Below are 19738 nucleotides of genomic sequence, written 5' to 3'. Positions count from 1 at the left end.
ACAATGCTATATGAACTACGTAAACCGTGCATGTTTCTCGGCTGAGTAGATTCTCAAACCAATCTCCATGGGTACGTTGCTTTGTTCTCTCAATAATTCTGCCCATAATCTAACACTTTGCGGGCGAATTTAAGCAAGCGAATGCACAGTTTTACGGCTCGCGTTCGGCCGATGAAGTCGTGCAAGCCGCCGCGATATAAAGAATACCCCATCCCGTGTGCACTCGTGTAACGTTACGCGCACGGTCGAGCTCTGTGCGCGTTTTCTGCACACGGAATGAATGTACGTCGAGACGCGCATGAACGTCGGTGGCGTGTGTGTCGCTCAAGGAAAATTTCGACCAATCCACTCGGATGATTGGAAGGAAGCTGGCCAGGAAAATCAGATGTTGGTTGCGACCTCTCCACGTTCTATTCACCGAAATCCCTTCCTGCATTTGAATGTGCCCACGCTACGCGCGCGTCTGTGTCCATACTCGACGGATGTAAAACGGAAAGCACTTGAGGTACTTTTCTAATGAAAAACTCTTTTTCCTTTCGTGGCGAATAATTTTTATTGACTTGTTGCGCGATCGCCAAACAGTCTGAGAATGTCTCAAGTTTTTAAATGATTTAATTTTTATGTATTACCTTGCTTGTTGGGAGACTGAAGGATGAAACCATTACAAGGACCGTTTATTGGTAAAAGGAGGATACGGATAAACCTTTCTATGCAATGATGGCATTTCCAAATTAGGTTTAAATGGAAAAAAAGTTTACATTTTAATTCAATAATAATCTATAGGTTTATTTAACATTTAATATCTGCGATATTATCGAAGTATATATCTACAGGCTGAGCTCGACAGAAATTTTAATACCTGTTTTCTTCGAAACCACTGCAAATATTGATTTGAAATTTTTCAACATTAAGTGGGACAAGGGAGTTAATCATTTGGCGTGTATAAAATTTTTCTGAGGAGGCTTCTAGAAACGCAAAGGCGGCCCACCTTATTTTTTATAAATTGAACTTAATCACATTTATTTAAAACATTTTTTTGTTCTACATATATGTATAATTAAAAAGTTATGATGAAAAACATTTTTCTTAAGAGAAACTTTGGGGAGTCGTCGAAAACTTAACGTATTCTAGATAGAGAATCATTTTATTAAATGTTTAAAATGGTGTTCTCGGACTTTTAAACAATGATATTAATTCATTTGCAAATATTGTTTCGTTTAAAATCCCTTTCCTCTTTTCTGATGCCCTAACAGTACCCCGCACGATCTAGTTAACAATTGAAGAATTAAAAAAACGAATATAGAAATGTAAAACATATGCATAAGATATAAGATATGATGTACGTTAATGGTTTTTGCGACGGAAGTGCCATTGCTGCAGGTGCTAATATCGTCGCAGAGTTCCTAACCGAAGAACATCCAATCTGAAAGTGTTGACTAGAGTTTTCAACAATTTGCTGAGTAATACTTAATATTAACTAGTATTAACATTATTCATTAATTAGAAATATCAACTTAATATTACGAACGTAACACATGCGTTATTTAGTATTGTACCTTGACAAAATTCAAACAGCTGTATTTGTATTGTTATTCCCTGTATTCATTGTTGGTACAATGACACATTCTATCGTCTTCCAAAATAGTTCCTTCTCCTGACTCACTCTGCATACATTTAACACTTAATTCAATTTTCTCTATACATATCACCACCCATCTTATTGTATCTACCACAAATATCGTCTCATTTTGTATTATTCTATCAAAAAAATAATTCCGATCGTGATTACATTACAAAAAGGGAATTTCATGTTAATTAATTCACATATGATTTCACCACTACGTTGTCGTTCACAGGCGTCAATTTTCACAGGCATAACGTTGTTTGCGTGCAATTGTTTCGATTTTCCGTAACCGAAACGGCAACAATTACAACGCCATGGGAACACAGCTCGAGTGACCGCACGGTGAAACGTACCAGCGGCAATCAAACAGCGTTTAAGGCCAAGCACGTGGAAAATGAACGAGGAGATGACCGATCGCAATTGCTGTTGTCAGGCAACCGTTGTGTTATACGCAGATTCTCCGAATACCGTTCCGACGTAACCCACCCCCTTTCGACCTCTACACGTCACTCTTTACTCGATGCACCGGGGCAACACCCTGTCGATTCCCAATACTCTATTCGGGAGAGATTCGAATGGCCCGTCGAGACGTCGAACGAGAACTGCCCTTTTACTGGATTTAAATAAGACTTTGGACGGGTGCGAGAGACATCCGAAAAAGCGAGATTCGATAACAAATCAGATTAATGGATGGTGTTTACTAGAGGAATAAGTAAAATTAAATATTAACCCTTTGAGTGCTATGGCGCATATTCACTGTTGGAAAGTTTTTGTAAAGCTGCGTCTACATATCACACAGCATAACATGTTATGTAGCGAAGTTAAATTAAAACCTCATAAAAAGGAGACTCTGTATGGAAGCCAACATTAGTAAATAAATAAAGTTATATATGAATAAATCATCTATTTTCGATTAAACCCTTTTTTTTCTTATTTTTTTACCTTATTACACATTATTTATCAACTTTCATTATAATAATTTATCAAAATTGTGCAGTTTTCAAGAAGTTTTATAAATTTAAAAACAATGGTCCTTTAGCATTCCAAATACAAAATACATATTTATTTTAGTCTTTATTGATAAAAGACGATAAAGACACATTTCAATTTTCAAAATTAAAAAAACATTTTGATAATTTATCCTAGGCGTTTTTAAAATTTCTTCGAAAACGTTGGGCGCAGGAAAAAGAGAGTAGTATACATATAATGTTCTGCTGATTTAACTATATTTTTCAGTTTGACACAATCTTTGGGACAAAATTCAAAGTAAAATAAAAATTATCCATTTTTGAATAAAAAAATCTTTCATTAATAAAATTGATTTTTAAAATTTTGTCCCACTTTGAAGAGGAAACTGATCACTATGCGTTGGCGTGAATGAAAGGTGCAGTTTTATCTGAATAAAACTTAGATCAATTAGGCGATGCGCATATATTATATGTTATGTAATAAAAGATGGAAGTTAAAATTTTATTGTGGGTTTCTAACAATGAATATTTTCATAGAGTATATTCGCTGCGCATGAAACAAATTCTTTAGCAATGATTGTCGTCACGAACCAGTAATCATCGTAAGTGTCGTCGACAGAAATCGTTTAATTTCGGAGTACGTCGCACTCCAATGATTAACATCAGATCCCGCGGAAAGTTCTTGCGTAGTAATGGTTAAGTTTAATGAAGTCACCTTTAAACTAAACGATTTTAATCATGGGAGTACGTTCCATTATATTCGATAAACTTTTCAGAAATTCTCCTCAAATCACACATGCCCTTTTCGGGGAATTATTTATTTTTGTAAAATAAGGATTAGCTTAATCTACTACTTCAATGATCAAGCTATTTGATTAAAAATATGTATATCATATTGCTTATTTTATGGAAAACACGTCAATGAATACGGTAGTATCTTTTCGAATTTTTGAAAACGTGACCTCGAGACGAAATTTGTAAAATAAGAATTTGTTTGTAGTTTTCAGTATTGCAAAAATGATATCACGATATGAACAAAATTTATTCAGGCAGAATGATCCTTTTCGATTGAAACAGGACAATCAACCGAACACGATAAATAGTTGCTATGACATAAATTCATAAATACAATCCATTTTCACGACAATGGGCAAAAATCGCAAAATTGAAAGACCTGTATATTTCAAACAATTTCGAAACTCGAAAAATTATAACATAAACACCCCCTTAATTCCACGTGAACTATATCATATTCTGTTTTGAACAAAATCCCAGACAGCGAGGGAAAAAAGTGATCGATTTAGCGTGGAATGACCCCACAATGAAATTCAACTGGCAGAAATAAAGTAATAGGATCTTGTTACATGTTGCTCCAACTAATTGTAGAGGATCCAAGAATTGCAAGAGCTACAAGCGACTAGTTTGTGACGAACACAAACATATTTATAAGGTGTAAAACATGTCTAATAATATGAATTAATAAATAAACAAATACTAGTCAAGCATTTTGTATTCTGCATAATTTACCCATGAAATTTCCCTATAGTTATATCTATCCTGTAGTCCACTGAACACAAACTTTCGTTACATGGGTACCTGGATATCCAGTTTGAACAAACGTAAGGAAAGTTTGTCGAATTTAGAGCATCACCTAGGTTGTACCACTACTGCAACGTGTCATGTGTAAACAATTTGTGCCGTATGATAGACAATATGTGTCATTATTGTTAGAGTAATAAGTAACTAACTGAATATAACAACACATATTGTCTATCATACGGTGGAAATTGCTTGCACATGACAAGTTAAAGTAGTGGTCCAATTTAAGCGATGGTCCTTTGGCAACATTCCCTTAAATATAAACACGTTTCAAGTGTTCATACCTAATATTTTCTGTGTACATCTTTGTCCTCTAAATATAAACATAAAATTATTCAAAGAACGGAGATTCAAAGCAGTTTTGCGGTATTTCCACAGGACTGTAAACAATTTTTAAACGCAACTTTGAAATAGATACCCGATTCCTGGCTTACTAACATAAAGGTTAAAACAATATGTTAACATCGGATTAGTACGTACTATTCATCGATATCAATTTCCGTTCAATCACGATGCATATGAAACAGACTAAACGACCGTGGAAGATCGTCCCCCCTGAAACAGGGGCATAGTATTTCATCTTTCACACTCCCGCGCAATTTAGTTATTCAACTAAATTTCATTACTTTTATTTCCACCGATGAATCAGCAACGTGGCGACACGTGACACGGTCCCGTAACGCGTACGTGTGCGGGAATTGTCTTTATATACGTGGAGCCTTTTAGAAACACTAGACACACGCACAACTACACGCCTGGTCTGTGAAATCGATCGCAACTGTCCGGTTCCCGGTGCTTTTCACAAGGACAAGCAGAATTCGAGGAACGTCCGATCCTCATCGTTGGACAACGAGGAACGAACTCGTCGATCAATCGGCACACTAATGGCGGAATTCGGGCACACCACTCGATCCACTCTGTGCAAATTGTATTTGAAGGTACGTCAAGCAGAACTCAGGATCGCGGTTGCCAAATTCTACATTGCCTTTTGATTGCGCCCCCGAAACGGACGGAAATGGCGCTCGTATGCACCGTACAGTTCTTTCTGGGCATTACCGGTCGCAAAGCAAAGTTAAATTAACGTTCAAGAGACGCGGACGCCGACGACGATTGTCTCCGATTCTCATGGTTTTTCTCCCTGAGCGGGAAAAAGGCTCGCAGGAGGAAAGGGGAATCGATCGATCTGCTCGCCGGAATGGAATGCGGAACGTTCGATCGATGAACGTTTGTTTTCAGAATTGAGTTGTTTTGGCTGACGTGCTTTTTCCCTTGGTATGCTTTCGTGCTCGTTAATGTTTGTTGCACGCGGCCTTAAGCACACGGTGTGTTTAAAAGGTTTCAAAACTGATGTAATGAAAAATTGAATTCTGTTGATTAAGGAACTTTTATTGTTCAGTTTTATATATTAGTCATTCCAGGCCAAATCGATCATATTTTGCACTCGCTACCAGGGATTTTGTTCGAAATGAAATATGTCGTAAGCCATGTGAAATTAGGAGGGGTTTAAGTCATCATTTATCTGTTCCCGAATTTATTTAAAAAATACAGGCCACCGAAGTTTACGATTTTTGCCCATTTCCGTGAAACGGCGATGTACTTAAGAATTTATATCTCGGAAACTGTTTATCATATCGAGTTCGTTCTTCGATTATACGAATCTAGAAAGATTGCTCTATTATACAATTTTTTGTTATATGAAAAATTGGTTTTTTAATAATGAAAATTATAAACAAATTCTTTTTCCGATTTTCTCTGCGACAGACAAGGGGTGTTTAAATTAAAAAAATATAGTCATATACCTTGAGATCTCAGCTACAAAATGAGCTCTTCAGAAAGATGAAGGAATTAACATTAGCCTCACGAGGAGCTATAAAACTGACGTATACCCCTGCTTTAGGTAAGCGAGTCGCGGTGGGCAGTGAAACAAGTTGCTCATTTTTGTGACAAAATCGTAGAACTTTTGATAGAAATAAGATAGAAGGATGAATCTTTTTCGAGGTTAAAGCTAAGAGATTGTAAAGTATGCAAGTCACGACTTTCGAAATCTATGTTAAACTTGACATTTAAAAAAAAATGCGGTTTTCTGTTACAATAAGTGGTTGAATTTTTTTTATGATTTGTTATATATTATTTCCTACAGATTTTGACAAGCCAATGATGAACGGAAAGACCCGTTAGGATTATAAGAAAACTGCGATTTAAGTGAAAAAGTTGAGAAAAGCCATGATTATTCTGGTTTAGATGCTTTGATAACACTTCAGGTTAAATTTAGTAGGTTGTTAATGCATGTATGCAGACTACATTGGAACTAAATTAGTTGAGTAGAGTAATCCTTCTAGATTGAAATAATTGAAAAATGAACTCGATACGATAAATAGTTTCCCAGATATGAATTTCTAAGTACTTCGCCCTTTCACGAAAATAGGCAAAAATTGGAAACTTCGATGGCCTGTATTTTTTAAACAAATTCGGGAACAGTAAAATGATGAGTTAAACACTCCGTAATTTCAGGTGGATTACAACATATTTCATTTTCAACAAAATCCCTGATAGCGAGTGCACAAAGTGATCGATTTAGTGTGGAATGACCCACATACATTCCTTCCCTACCTACACACTCAATAAAACGTTCATCGAGTGCTTTGAAAGCCTCAGAGAATTTGTTTTGCGTTATCTTCTTTAATTCCTCGGTTACAGCCTGTTTTATTGCATTCACTTCTTCAGAATAGGTTCCTTTCATTGCCAATTTGATTTTCGAGAATAAGAAAAAGTTGACAGGTGCCAAATTTGGCGAATACGGTGGGTGGTTAATAACAGTTATGTTTTTTTTGCTAGAAATTCTGTGACGATGATTGACGAATTTGCGGGTGCATTGTCGTGAGCAGGAACCATTCACCCGATTGGTAAAGCTCAGGCATCACGAATCTTTACTCGCCAGCTATAATTTTTAGCGTTAAACAATGGCCAGTCAACAACAAGAGATTACCGGATTCCATGTTCGCCTCGGTGCAACTTGTCGAAGGTTGTCCTTTCCTTTTGTCATCTTCAAGTGATTAACGACATTCTTTAAATCGTTCGAACCACTAAAAAACTACAGCAAGTTATTTTGACTGGATTGAAACTTTTGAATGTATTCATACATTCGACATATTCAAGCAGTGTGCAATAAAATAAGATGTAAATTCGACTTCGTGATTCTACGTGAAAGCAAACCGCAAGGTCATTAGGAAAAATAATTACATCAATTAAGTCGAGAACATCGCAGTGATGCAAGCATTAAGGGAAAAATTCCTGCATTCGAAATGCCGCTGCAGCTGTTTAACTTTTTAAGGTCGGGGGAGGAGGATGTTGTTTAAAGATGTCGCGCGAATGGAAACTAGGTCGAAAGCAGGAATCACCGCAATATTTCTTCTGCGCGATGAGTCCAGCGTATATCATGTCAGAAATTAATTACAAAAAACTGAACAGAAATTGCAGTGTTTTCTTGCGGTGTTCATATACCACGAAGCCTATGTGTTGTTTCGTGTGACATTTCTAATTTCATTTCGGGGCCCCATTTAATTAAATTGTCAAATGTGTCTCATGTCGAAACTTTCTTTCTTCGTTAAGATGCAACTTCCGTTTCGACCAGATTTATTTATCTCACAAGGGAAGTTCGGTAACCCGAAAATTCCGAATTTTTTAAAACTTTGCAGGTTCGTAGGGGACCTGAAGAGAAGTATATAGCGCAATTTATGTTTTTGGCCCAATTTCAGTTTTTCAGGGTGAAAATATCCCTTGAAGGTAGATAGGTGTTTCCATATTTCCCTGTATATCTTTAAAACTATCGTTGATATACAAAAATGGTTATAATAAAAATTGAACGGTTTTTTATGCTCTATAAAACGATGGAATTAAATTGGTAAGAATTCTTTGTTTAAATAAAAACATCCTCCCTTCACTTTTATTAATTATCAATTTAATTACATCGTTTTATGGAGCATAACAAACCATTCAATTTTTATTATAACCATGTTTCTACATCTACGATGGTTTTAAAGATATACAGGGAAATATGGAAACACTCATCTACCTTCAAGGGATGTTTTCACCCTGAAGAAATGAAATTGGGCAAAAAAAATCAGACGTAGCGTTTTAGATACACATTTTCAAAATGTTATAATTTAAGAAAGTGCATTAAAAAAAAATCAATTTTCTGACCCCTCCGATTGGGAATATCTCTGAGTTTGTAAGTTGCTTTCCTGCAAGATTTAAATATGTGCATACTCTTTTAATCTTTATAATTTGATTATGGATATTTATATAAAAAACCATTTATTAAGCAGAAATTTATGAATATAGTTAACGTGTTTTTACCTATTTCGTAATTGTATAAGTCTGAAATACTTCATATACGTATCCATCCAATATTTTTTGTACTGTTTCCAAGGTCTACCGAAATATGATTTCATTCATTTGATATATGACACATGCATATATATTTCATGCGTTCTTATAATTCCGACACGAAAGTTTACCTCTCTTCTCTTTTTCCAATTTGTTTCTATATTTTTTCGTTGCGTTTAACATCGTTTTTGTTCATTCAGTCAGAATACGTTAACACTTTGATAAAACTACGTTTTTCAGTTCGGGAATTATTTAAATTCCACAATTACAGACGAAGTAATCGAAAGTTGATGAAAAATGTTATTATTTCTTTAAATGGTAATGTTTGATTTATTTGAACGACTTGAATTTTCCGACCGTTTATTGTTAATAAAGAAATACATATCAAATTTATTTTCAAATCAGTGCTAAACATTTAAAACACGATTCTTATGAAGATTAAAGGATTTCCAATATTTATCGTGAAATAAGAAGAACGACAATGAAAATGTCTGCACAAATAGTAGTACAGTAATGTCTCGATGTGTGCAAGGCGGAAAGGTTTTCAGCCCCTCATACATTTGCTTTTTGCACGAAGCCGAGCTACTGCTTAGCTTCTGGTTACTCTGTTTCGATTGGTTTCAGAATTTGTTCGTGTTGCATTCATCGAGGAATTACTGTAATAAAGATTTTCTAATCGAATAAAAATTATATTCTAAGAAGAGAAAAGAGAGAAAGAAATAGTATTAAACTCACTCGTTCGTTCCACCCGATGTATGATACAAATTTAAATCCTGGAATATTACTTGGACCCGTTCTTTGCCACGTCCCTGGAAGTCGTATGTACAATGCGTCCTAGGTGGATAAGGATTCGGATATCCTGGCGACGTGACCACTCCTGTTTTCGTCGAGTCACTACTGTAGACCATGTTGCACAGTGACGCTGCAATAAAAAGATAATAAAATCGAAGCAGCTGAGCGTATGTACCACAAATATTAGAAGAAAACGTGTTAGCAGGAATAATCAATTAACGCTCGTACGGTAAAGAAACCGTACCCAATTACATCGCAGCAGGCATTGCCCTCGATACGAGCACTTTTTGAGGTGGAGATAAATCGTTTCTATTCTTCCGGTTTGTGAATTCAGATGCGCGTGACTCTTTGTAGAATAATTATGACAAGCTTTACACGACATTATGTTTTGTTAAATGTGTTAGCAGGAATAATCAATTAACGCTCGTACGGTAAAGAAACCGTACCCAATTACATCGCAGCAGGCATTGCCCTCGATACGAGCACTTTTTGAGGTGGAGATAAATCGTTTCTATTCTTCCGGTTTGTGAATTCAGATGCGCGTGACTGTTTGTAGAATAATTATGACAAGCTTTACACGACATTATGTTTTGTTAAATGTACAGTACCTATAGTTGACCTAAAATTGCCGTGTTATGCGAATTCGTGTTATATGAAATTAAGAACTATTATGTACCTACATAAAAAACAAGGTTAGATTTCAAGAAGTACCGACACTACACTGTTTTAAAAAATTCTTGAACCGTACTAAAGCAAAACCGTATTATGAGAATACCGTATTATACGAGGGTTGCCTGTACTTCATGTTAAGATAACTCCCATATAGATAAACTTGTTTGTTGCAGTATCAGGTGACGTTCGACCATATAAATAAAAATTATACATCGCTTATTTAGCGGCATTGTCAGATAACAATAATTGTTAATAATGTGTGCTGTTTAAAATTTTCGAACACACCGAACTGATTCAGCTTTGGTGGACTCATTCTATACATAAAAATTTAGTACCTGATCGTGGGTTTTTGTATTTCATTCGGTAGTTTTTATTTTATAGATCAAAAATGAACAATTTTTTTGGCGAAAATCGATACTTCGACTTTGAACAGCCGCCATTATGTCGTAAATAAATTTTTCTGGATAATGAACGATCGGGAACTAGATAATTTAATATGTTAACTAAATTTGATCGGATTTTTTATTTCAGATAAACGAAATCGAAGTTATAGTGGTCACCGCAAAACGCCTAAAATAAAAACGCCGCCGGGAGATCGTTGATATTTCTGAACGCTGATATATGTTTAAAAAAGTCTTCAAGTTTTTTAAAAATAAATTCCGAAAGTACATGTCTTTTTTCGAGCTCGCAGGTAGGCATAACGGTTAAGTGTAAGTATGATTTGCTAAGCAAATTGGCCGAGTAAACAACTCTGTATGAAATCGTTGAATTTGTTTCGATGTCACCTACAATACCGAATAGAGAAATTATATAATGCCATTGAAAAAAGTGAAGATGACTTTGAATTTTTATCGAAGAATAATTCTTATGGCAATTTTTAATCTTCAAAATATGGCGTGTTGGGTAGTTATAGACGGGCTCGAGTAAGATCTTCAATCTGTACATCGTGGTTCGAAAGTTTGTTAATAGGACTCGCGAAGGATTTGGGATGTCCAACATCGATGAGTTCGTGCAAATCCAGTTTCTATCATCGTACTCATAATCCGTACGGAATCCTTGATTGCGATTCTGGCACTGATAATTACGATAACCAGGATCCTGCCATTGACTGACTGCCCATCCACGAATCCTGAGGTAGACCTAATCCAAATAAACCCGCAATTTACATCAACCTCTATCGACCTACAAATTCTCGGGTTTTATCTAGCTTAACAAGTGATGATTTTGTATTACATGAGCTGTCGTTATTTTAATCATGACATATTGTTATTCAGTTCCAGTTATTAAAATTATACAAAATTTTCCAATCGCTTACATATACTTCCATTTTGTTATTTAATAATCAGTATTTTAATTATAATATATCGATATTTAAATCCAGTTATTAAATTTAACAAAATTTGGTTATTACATGTGTATATTTCCATATGTTTATTTAATCATAATCTCTTCGGTTTCGGTAACATTTTTCGTAGATTTTCACATTTTATATTATCGAACATTGATTTCCAATGTTCCCTTGATCCGTCTTCTGCCCCTTCCTATTTTTGTTTTCATTGTTACGTGACTTTTTATATTATTTATTCCACTTATTCATCAGCATTGCACGATACATACTATTTACTGGTCAAAGGTTCGAATCACCTATGACAGATACATTACCATGTCTTCTGTAGTTGTATTAGATTATTAATAAATTAATAATTAATTAATAAAATACGAATGAATAGAAATAATACGAGAATTCATTTCATTTCTCACGTATGACAAAAAGTTGTTTACTCGTTATACAATGATATAATATTTTCGTGTCGACATTTTTCGTTCTCAGTCGACGAAAGCATTCATTATTGTATCTATAACTTACATACACGTAAATACCGCAGAAAATATGCACGTTTTCGCTACGCGTCATAAATTTTATGGAGGCAACGAACGACTATTTACATGGTCGTAAGCCTGACAACGCAGTATAAACGAGCTTAAGGTGCTCCCATTGTTAACACATCTTGACCACGAATTCGCAACATTTGACTTCCTATCTACAATTGGCTCAATTTCATTCCGTGATGAATTCCCATAAGCAAGGTGTCATTCTTTAGCTGATCAATACAGAAGTGTAATGATACTAGTGCTTTGTTGCAGAAATCTCAGGAAATTTGAAGAAACAAAAACATTTTTTTATTGTACTTAATATAAGTTTATATAGGAGGGTATTACTCCTTAATTGCTTCTAGTAGTATCTGAATACCGAATCAGTATTTTGCTTTGAAAATAAAAGTAAACACAATGTATACCTAGATCATATCACACAGATCTATAGGGAGTCTCAGCTAACGCGATCATCTCGAATAATGACTTAAAAGAATACTTTATGAAAATTTTGAGGTATGCAACTTAAATGGCATCAAGGGGCACGTCTTATAAGGTACGTGTTTTTTTGTGAGTGGAGGCATTTCAGGGATTTCAAGATCACCTTGTTTTTTTTTAATGGAGTGGCCTTTTTTTGTACCATAGATTGATAGAGTACCAAATTCTGAATAAAAATGTGTTGACTTGGATATGTCCTAGATCTAATAGTTAACGAGATATTTACAAAATAATCACTGTATTGAGATTGAGGGGCCTATCTAATAGTAAGTATTAGGATTAGGACGTATGAATGCCAACACATTTTTACTTAGACTTTGATACTCTATCGATCTATGGTACAAAAAATAGGTCATTCCGTTAAAAAAAAAGGAAGGTGATCTTCAAATATCTGAAATGCCTCCACCCACAAAAAAAGCACGTACCATAAGATGTACCCTTTAATGCCATTTAAGTTCCACGCCTCAAAATTTTCATGAAGTGTACCGTCAAGTAATTATTCCAGGTGATCAAGTTAACTGAAACTATATTTTTATTATCAATCCTTATAGGAAATTTTACCTTTTATTTATTTAACAAGAACTAACCTAACCACTGCAACCTGCAAACCATAATTAGCTGAGACGTCTCCCACTTCCAACGACATCAATCGAATATCTAACATGAACCCCACGATGTCATTTCGTGGGTTCGAAGCCAATTTAAGTGATCAAAATTTCTATATTTATTACCATCTATCTCATAAACCCGGAATTTCCATACGAAACCATATATGCCATTCGACCCCCTCCTTTTCATGTAGAATGGACCGAGGTATCTTATTCCAAGATCTATCACCTTGTGCAGATTGAAATCTAGCCCACCGTTTTAATGAATCGACACGGTTCGAATAGACATCATCAAATACACAATCACATTATCGAATACAAAGAGTAATAAATTCATTGTTTGTCTGGTTCATTCGTGTGTTCGCGTAATTAGTCGGTTGCAACAGGACGCATGAAACGGTGACGCTTCAAAGGTGGATGCGACACATGCTGGAGTGATCAGTCTGCGGCCAATATAAAATTACGAACTCTCGTATATTTAATAACCAGAACTTTCCGGGAAGGTATTTGAACTACTATAAATTTCGTGATAATTTAATGTTCGTTATTAACGGAAATTTTTTTATTGAATCTACCGTTTAAATTTAATTTAAACGAAATTTCTGGGTTCTCTTGTCTTCCAGTGACATGATCGAAAAATCATGTAGTAAATTATGCTGTAGACGTTTTCTAGTCGAACGAATTAAAATTCAAAATCAACGTGGAACAGTATATATGTACGTATCTTGATACGTATAATCTAGTTGAAATTCTTGTAAGAAAATATTGCATTGTTTCAGCACCGTGAATGATATTTTTACTTGAATTAATGCCACGAATTCTTTGTTAGAGATCCATTCATTCACGTCAACCTTTTCTCTTTCGATCTCGTAATTCATTCGTGCCATCCGCTTGTTTGTCTGTTTTGTGTCATTGCATTAATGCGCCGCGCCACCGTGGAAAAAGGAATACGTTTGCAAATCAGCCGGAGAAAAATCACACTTTTAAAGGAACCGTCGTGTCGCGCGGGGGTTCTTTAATGCTTGAAAACCGTGAGATACGATATGACAAGGATTTACTGCATGGAAACTGAAAAGGTGAAGCGATACGGACGATGGCTCATGAATGTTGCATGAGTGTTTGGATCACAGTTCTACCAGAGCATATATGTATCTTGATATCGTACACTAGTTTATTAGCATATCGCAAATATTGTTTGTACTCGTGTGCCTCTCTTTAAACTGATTCCGCTAGCATTTTCTTCTGCCAAGCGACTTGTGACACTTTGAATAACAATGTTACTGCACACTGAAGACATACAGGGTGTCCCAAAAATCGTGGTATAACCAGCCAGATAGTGATTCTACATAGAAAAATATGTCAAAAAAAAAGAATAACATTTTTTTCATTTAAGGCTTCGTTTTCGAAATGAAATGAAATTGAAAAATTCCTCTAAATCACGTGTATTTATGCTGGAAATAAGTAGAAACGGCCTGCAATGAACAAACGCGGTAGCCAAATCCTATTTAATTCCTCATGTAACCAACTTTTCAAATTCGATTATCTTGAAAACAGAGCATCGTCCGAAAAAATGTTCCTGTTTTTTTTCGACTTATTTTCGCTTCTAGAATCACCACTTAGTCGGTTGTACCACGATTTTGGGGATACCCTGTGTAAACCTTCAAACGCGTATTTGTTTCCGATGTTTTTATTGGACATCAATGAAGTGACGTAGAACAGTTATTGTCAGATCTTATTGTCTTATTGCGAATTACTTGCTTACATGTATTTGCTGTATCACTTGAATTAGTGTTGTAATTGATAAACTAAAATCAACGCCTGTCTTGCCCAATTGTTGTTTTCATAGGTGAACTACACTTCCATATATTTTCTAAGTGACCTCGTTGAATAAATTGTTTTTACTATTGAATATACCGTCTATTTCTAAATGTCCATATATCGAACAACTATTATATGAATATCACCGCTCTATTTAAGCAAACTATGATTATTGTTTCACAATTTTTGGCAAACTTTTGCCTCATACCATCCAAAATGGATAAATATGGATATTCTATGATGTTCTCATGAACCTCGTGTTTCAGAATACAAATTATGCCTGAAAGTGAAACGTTCGATTACTTTTTTCCAGATAAATATAGATATAAAACTTATTTTGTACTATCCAGTATGTACCTACGTATCTCCGTGTAACTTGTATGGCAGCTGGCGTCGAACTGATAGTAAACACTCGCGGAGTAGAACTTTCATGACATCACCATGACAAAAAAAACAAAAACAATAACGTCTGTATCCAAACTCATTTGTCCGGGACTGTACGTCAATACAGGAAGGACGTAAAACATTCTATCAATACTCTTGGAAAAAATAAACGATTAATGAAAAATTAAATTTTTTACATGGACCATGTGTTGTGTATCATTACGTATTTGTTATTGGCGTCATAAACATATTTTCGGTTTGGTAACTAGACTACTTTTGGTAGAATCTTTGTGATAGTTAAGAACAAAATATTATACAGGATAATGATTAGAATTTGTCTTATTTCTGTCTGAAGCCACAGCTATGTCCACTTTTTTATGAATTTCATTCAGCCTGAGACACTTCACAGTGAACATCAATGTAATATAATGCTTCCTTAGATTTTCATTATTATTATTTAATTATAATGAATATGATTTTATTCAACTATAACTGAAGGTATTTCAAATTCGACAGAATGCATAATTGTCTGATTATATAATTGGTTTGTATTTTTATTTGATATTAATATTGCATGTCTGGTAACAATGACCGATAAGGACTAAGAATTGTGTTAAAATATACAACATTAGAAATGAGTGATTGCATTCAGAAAATATGGTTGCCCTCTGTTCTCTGTTATTCCACATATGTGCAAATTCATTCTTCGTTACTATACCAAATTTTGTTTAAGTGCTCCAAAAGTAGGTGCAGTTGCTGGATTGGCGTCTAATAAAGGTAGACAAAAAACTCCACGATCACTCAACGCTAAACAGTGTAAAGGTGATTAAATTTCAAAGCAAAAATGTTAAGAATACTCAAGTGGGCTTTCCTCGTATCAAAGAGTAACTTCTCAATACATTTTAAACGCCAGTTTCTATATAATTGTTAACCGTCGAGAACACGACCCCACTCAGAAACTTTTGAATGGAAAAAAGTTGCAGACAGTTGACTTTGTAAATAAAAAGAGAGATTCATTGGAATGTTAGTTTTAATATGCGAATGCAATAAAGTAATAAGTAAATAAATAAAACTGAATTGTTTCTTGTAAAGTCAAGTTTTTAAGAAAAACAAATTTAAAACGTGGTCGGGTACGACTGGCTGGCGTGTCTGACTATTACTTACTATTTCTACTTAGAATGAATAGTAATGCGTTGTTTGTTTCTTTTCGATATTGTCATCTCCTATATATTAATTTATTAATAATTATAGTTTTCTATTTATTAATTAATATATAATTAATACAAAAAAACAATAATACTATACCACTGTTAATATTGATAAACATTAGCATAACCGAAAATAATGTCAGACACACAAGCAAAATGGTATTCACGTGCACACGTATTTTCAGCTTCGATTTTGTTGGAAACTATTAACACGTTGATATGAAAAATTTAACTGTACATTTTTTTCATCTCTATTGTATTATTCTCCTTTGCACTCAACTTACTCGCAGCCTTTTCCACAAATTTTTTCTTAATTTTAGACTCAATTTCTTATATTTCCTGTTTCTTAAATGTGTTAGTTTCTTGAAAGGACTAACATTAACAAGATTAATAGTTTATGGAAATTGTTGCTTAACATGCAGATAATTGTTTTTTCAGGCGTTTTTCAATAACCCTAGAATGGATTTAATGTCTGTGTATATTGAAATGATCCCACATAGAAATGAAAGAGGGTGACAACATATTGTTACGTGTTCTCCGATAGGTAGCACGTATTGTATAATGTTAAAGCGAGAGGCTTCAGGTTAGCGGCGTCGTTTTGGTAACGGCGCCCAACACAGACAAAGTATAGTCGAGAAAGACGTGAGAAGGTGAGTACTCCTCCTCTTTAAATAAATAATTCTTCTTCCTATAAACATTGGCCTTTATTTATTGGAGATCATGCCGCACCCACGCAACAATATCTTACGATATTTACTTAACAGTGCCTGAAACAGCAAATCCTCCCAATCAGAAGATCGACTGCAACGTGCACCGCAGCAAGACCCGTTATTAGTAACAATAAGACAAACAAAACACTTCGATGAAATACAGAAATGAACGACCCCGTGGGCCAAACAAAAACGTCCTCGCTGCTAATGCATTTCATAGCCAACAATTCACCAGCGAAGTTTATAAGTCTGTCTTCGCTTTGCTTCTTCCTGCGCAAAACAAGCATCTATTTCTTCCCTCTAAATTGTTGCAAAGTGGACAGAAATACTTTCGCAACCGACCGTAAATTCCCTCGACAATTGGGTTAGTATCTTTATATTTCTCCCACAATTACCACGTCGTTTTACTTCGTGAATGCTCGATTTCTGCCGAAACGGAAGATTGTAAAACCGTAGGAAAGAAAAAAAAAAAAGAAAAGAAAGACCACGCAATACAGTCGAGCAGGGTGGTCAGCAACGTGAACGTTCCGTCGAGCGGTTCGTTAAATCGTACGACACGGCTGGTAAAGAAAATTTACGAGGCTATTTACGCCGTTGCAGAAAACGGCAAGGAATACCAAAGGCGGCAACGAAACGAGTCCTAATTGAATAATCCTCAACCCCCCCACCCTTGTCGCGCTTGGGCGTAACGCGATTCGCGGATTCCAATTTACTTCAGGGACCCGTCGTTTATGTAGTTTCTGTCGGACGATATGAAAAATCGTACGAAATTAACGCGCACTTCTCTTTCACTTAACGCGAATAGAAAAAAAAAAGGCCGCGGGTTATAATTCATGGTAATTTGGGCTGACCCATTTTTCCCTAGCTGGATTCAAGCCGGCTATGTAATATAAGGCTTGGCCAAAAAAATGCGACGGCCCTCGGTCGGTCGGTAGGAAAAATAGGGGTGTTGGGAGGGGGGTAGAATTTAAACAACGAGACCTGTTTTACCGGGCATTCATTATTTTCAGTCTTCGGCAGCCACGGCTTATCGACTTCTGAATACCGCTTATACGGGGGAAAATCAAATAACGGAAACGAGGAAAGAGGCGCGTCATAGGAGCCGGTGAACGTTTTAATTTGCATTCATGAGCCGTCCTCTCAAAATTCTTAGAACCAACCAAGTATTCCAAGTACGTCTCCCGGTTATATTCAAGGGAACGAATTCACTTATGACGATCGATGCATCTACTTCAAAGTGTATGCCAGGTTAGACTAATGTATTCTTCAAGTAGCCAATCCGGATGGAAATTTCGACGGAATACAAGGCGGCGCTAATTTCCAGAGACAGAAGAAAAAAAATGGAAGGGTATGGTATCGATCGTTTAAACGGAGATTGAATTTTGTATTTTTTCTTATGGGGCGCGGAAGTATTTTCGGCAACAGTGAAGGATAAATGCTTATTAACCTTCGTTAAGCTGATACTCGGTTACTTCTGATCCATTATCGTGTCTTTTAATCTAACGATAATAAATGTACTGTAAGTTGTGCGAAATATACAAAACGTGGTTAGAATATAATGTATTCTGTACTTAAACGAATATTTTCAATAAAGTGGCATAAATACACAAGATTTTCGGCTACTTGTGAAAGAAACTTTAAGAGGTGATTTTGCATATCACAATGAAACGAATATCAAGAATGATAAAATTGTATTGGTGGCTTCCATTTCAAGTTATTAACGGCTAAAAATTCGAGCCAGAAAACGCCTGAAACCGGCACGTACAGTTGTACAGGGTCGCCTAAAAAAATTTACTTTCACCTCGCAATGGAAAAAGTGATGTGTAATACCTGCACTCGAGCCTGGACTATCTTCTTGTGATACTTTCTTAAAGAACACACCCGAATCATTGCACAATGTTAACCCTGCTGTTCTCCTCGAAGCTGTATATGTATATGCCTCGAAATGAAAATTATATTTCGATAGGATTTTTATTTTTAAATATTTGTTTTTAATATCCTTCTTGTGTATTCTTCATTTCTTAAGAACAAATCATTTCAAAATTTGAAACATTTTTATTCAATATGGATACAAACGTGAAGGATAGGGGAAGAGAACAGCAGGATTAAACCTGGTTACTCGTTCAAATCCACAAGGGGAGACCATAGCACATATATACAGAGTAAACACTCAATAAATTTAATGAAACTAAAATTCACTTTAATAAATTAAATTAATATTATAAGAGAACATCGATGTTCTTCTTTGAGGGCTATTTTACGCCAACTAAATGTGTTCGCCTTGACGACTGTCATTAGACTAAGGAAATGTTACTCAAATCCCACGAAAAGGACACGGAAGTAATAAAAACAAAGGTGTTTTCTGCCAAGAATAGTATCTTAAGGTCAAGTTTATGCGTTGTGGCAGAGAGATAGAAAAAAATAGTAGATATTTCTGACCATAATTTGTTATTGTTAATAAGTTTAAAAAGAAACCTACAGCACAATTGGATCATTTTTGATTGACGTTTTATTATGACACGTGGAATCACAGTTTCTGACACCAGTAGCCGAACACCCTCTATAAATAGTTGATAAAGTTTTTTGTGTTCACACGTAT

At 35.3% G+C, this 19738-nt stretch overlaps 1 protein-coding gene across 1 annotated transcript in view; it reads right to left on the bottom strand.

Moving 5' to 3' along the window:
• LOC107190523 (suppressor of lurcher protein 1-like) overlaps window positions 1–12861 on the bottom strand; it is an 89841-nt gene extending 76980 nt beyond the window's left edge. Inside the window, exons 1-2 of the mRNA XM_015579332.1 lie at window positions 12837–12861; window positions 9313–9499 (exon numbers count right to left, since the gene is read on the bottom strand). Coding sequence (XP_015434818.1) covers window positions 9313–9499; window positions 12837–12861 — 212 coding nt within the window. The remainder of the gene's footprint in view (window positions 1–9312; window positions 9500–12836) is intronic.
• Window positions 12862–19738: the final 6877 nt, after the last annotated feature.

The sequence above is a fragment of the Dufourea novaeangliae genome, unplaced genomic scaffold (genome assembly GCF_001272555.1).
Source record: "Dufourea novaeangliae isolate 0120121106 unplaced genomic scaffold, ASM127255v1 scaffold187, whole genome shotgun sequence".
NCBI lineage: Eukaryota > Metazoa > Arthropoda > Insecta > Hymenoptera > Halictidae > Dufourea > Dufourea novaeangliae.
The sequence above is the reverse complement of the archived record's forward strand: the minus strand, read 5'-3'. Positions and strand labels throughout refer to the sequence as shown.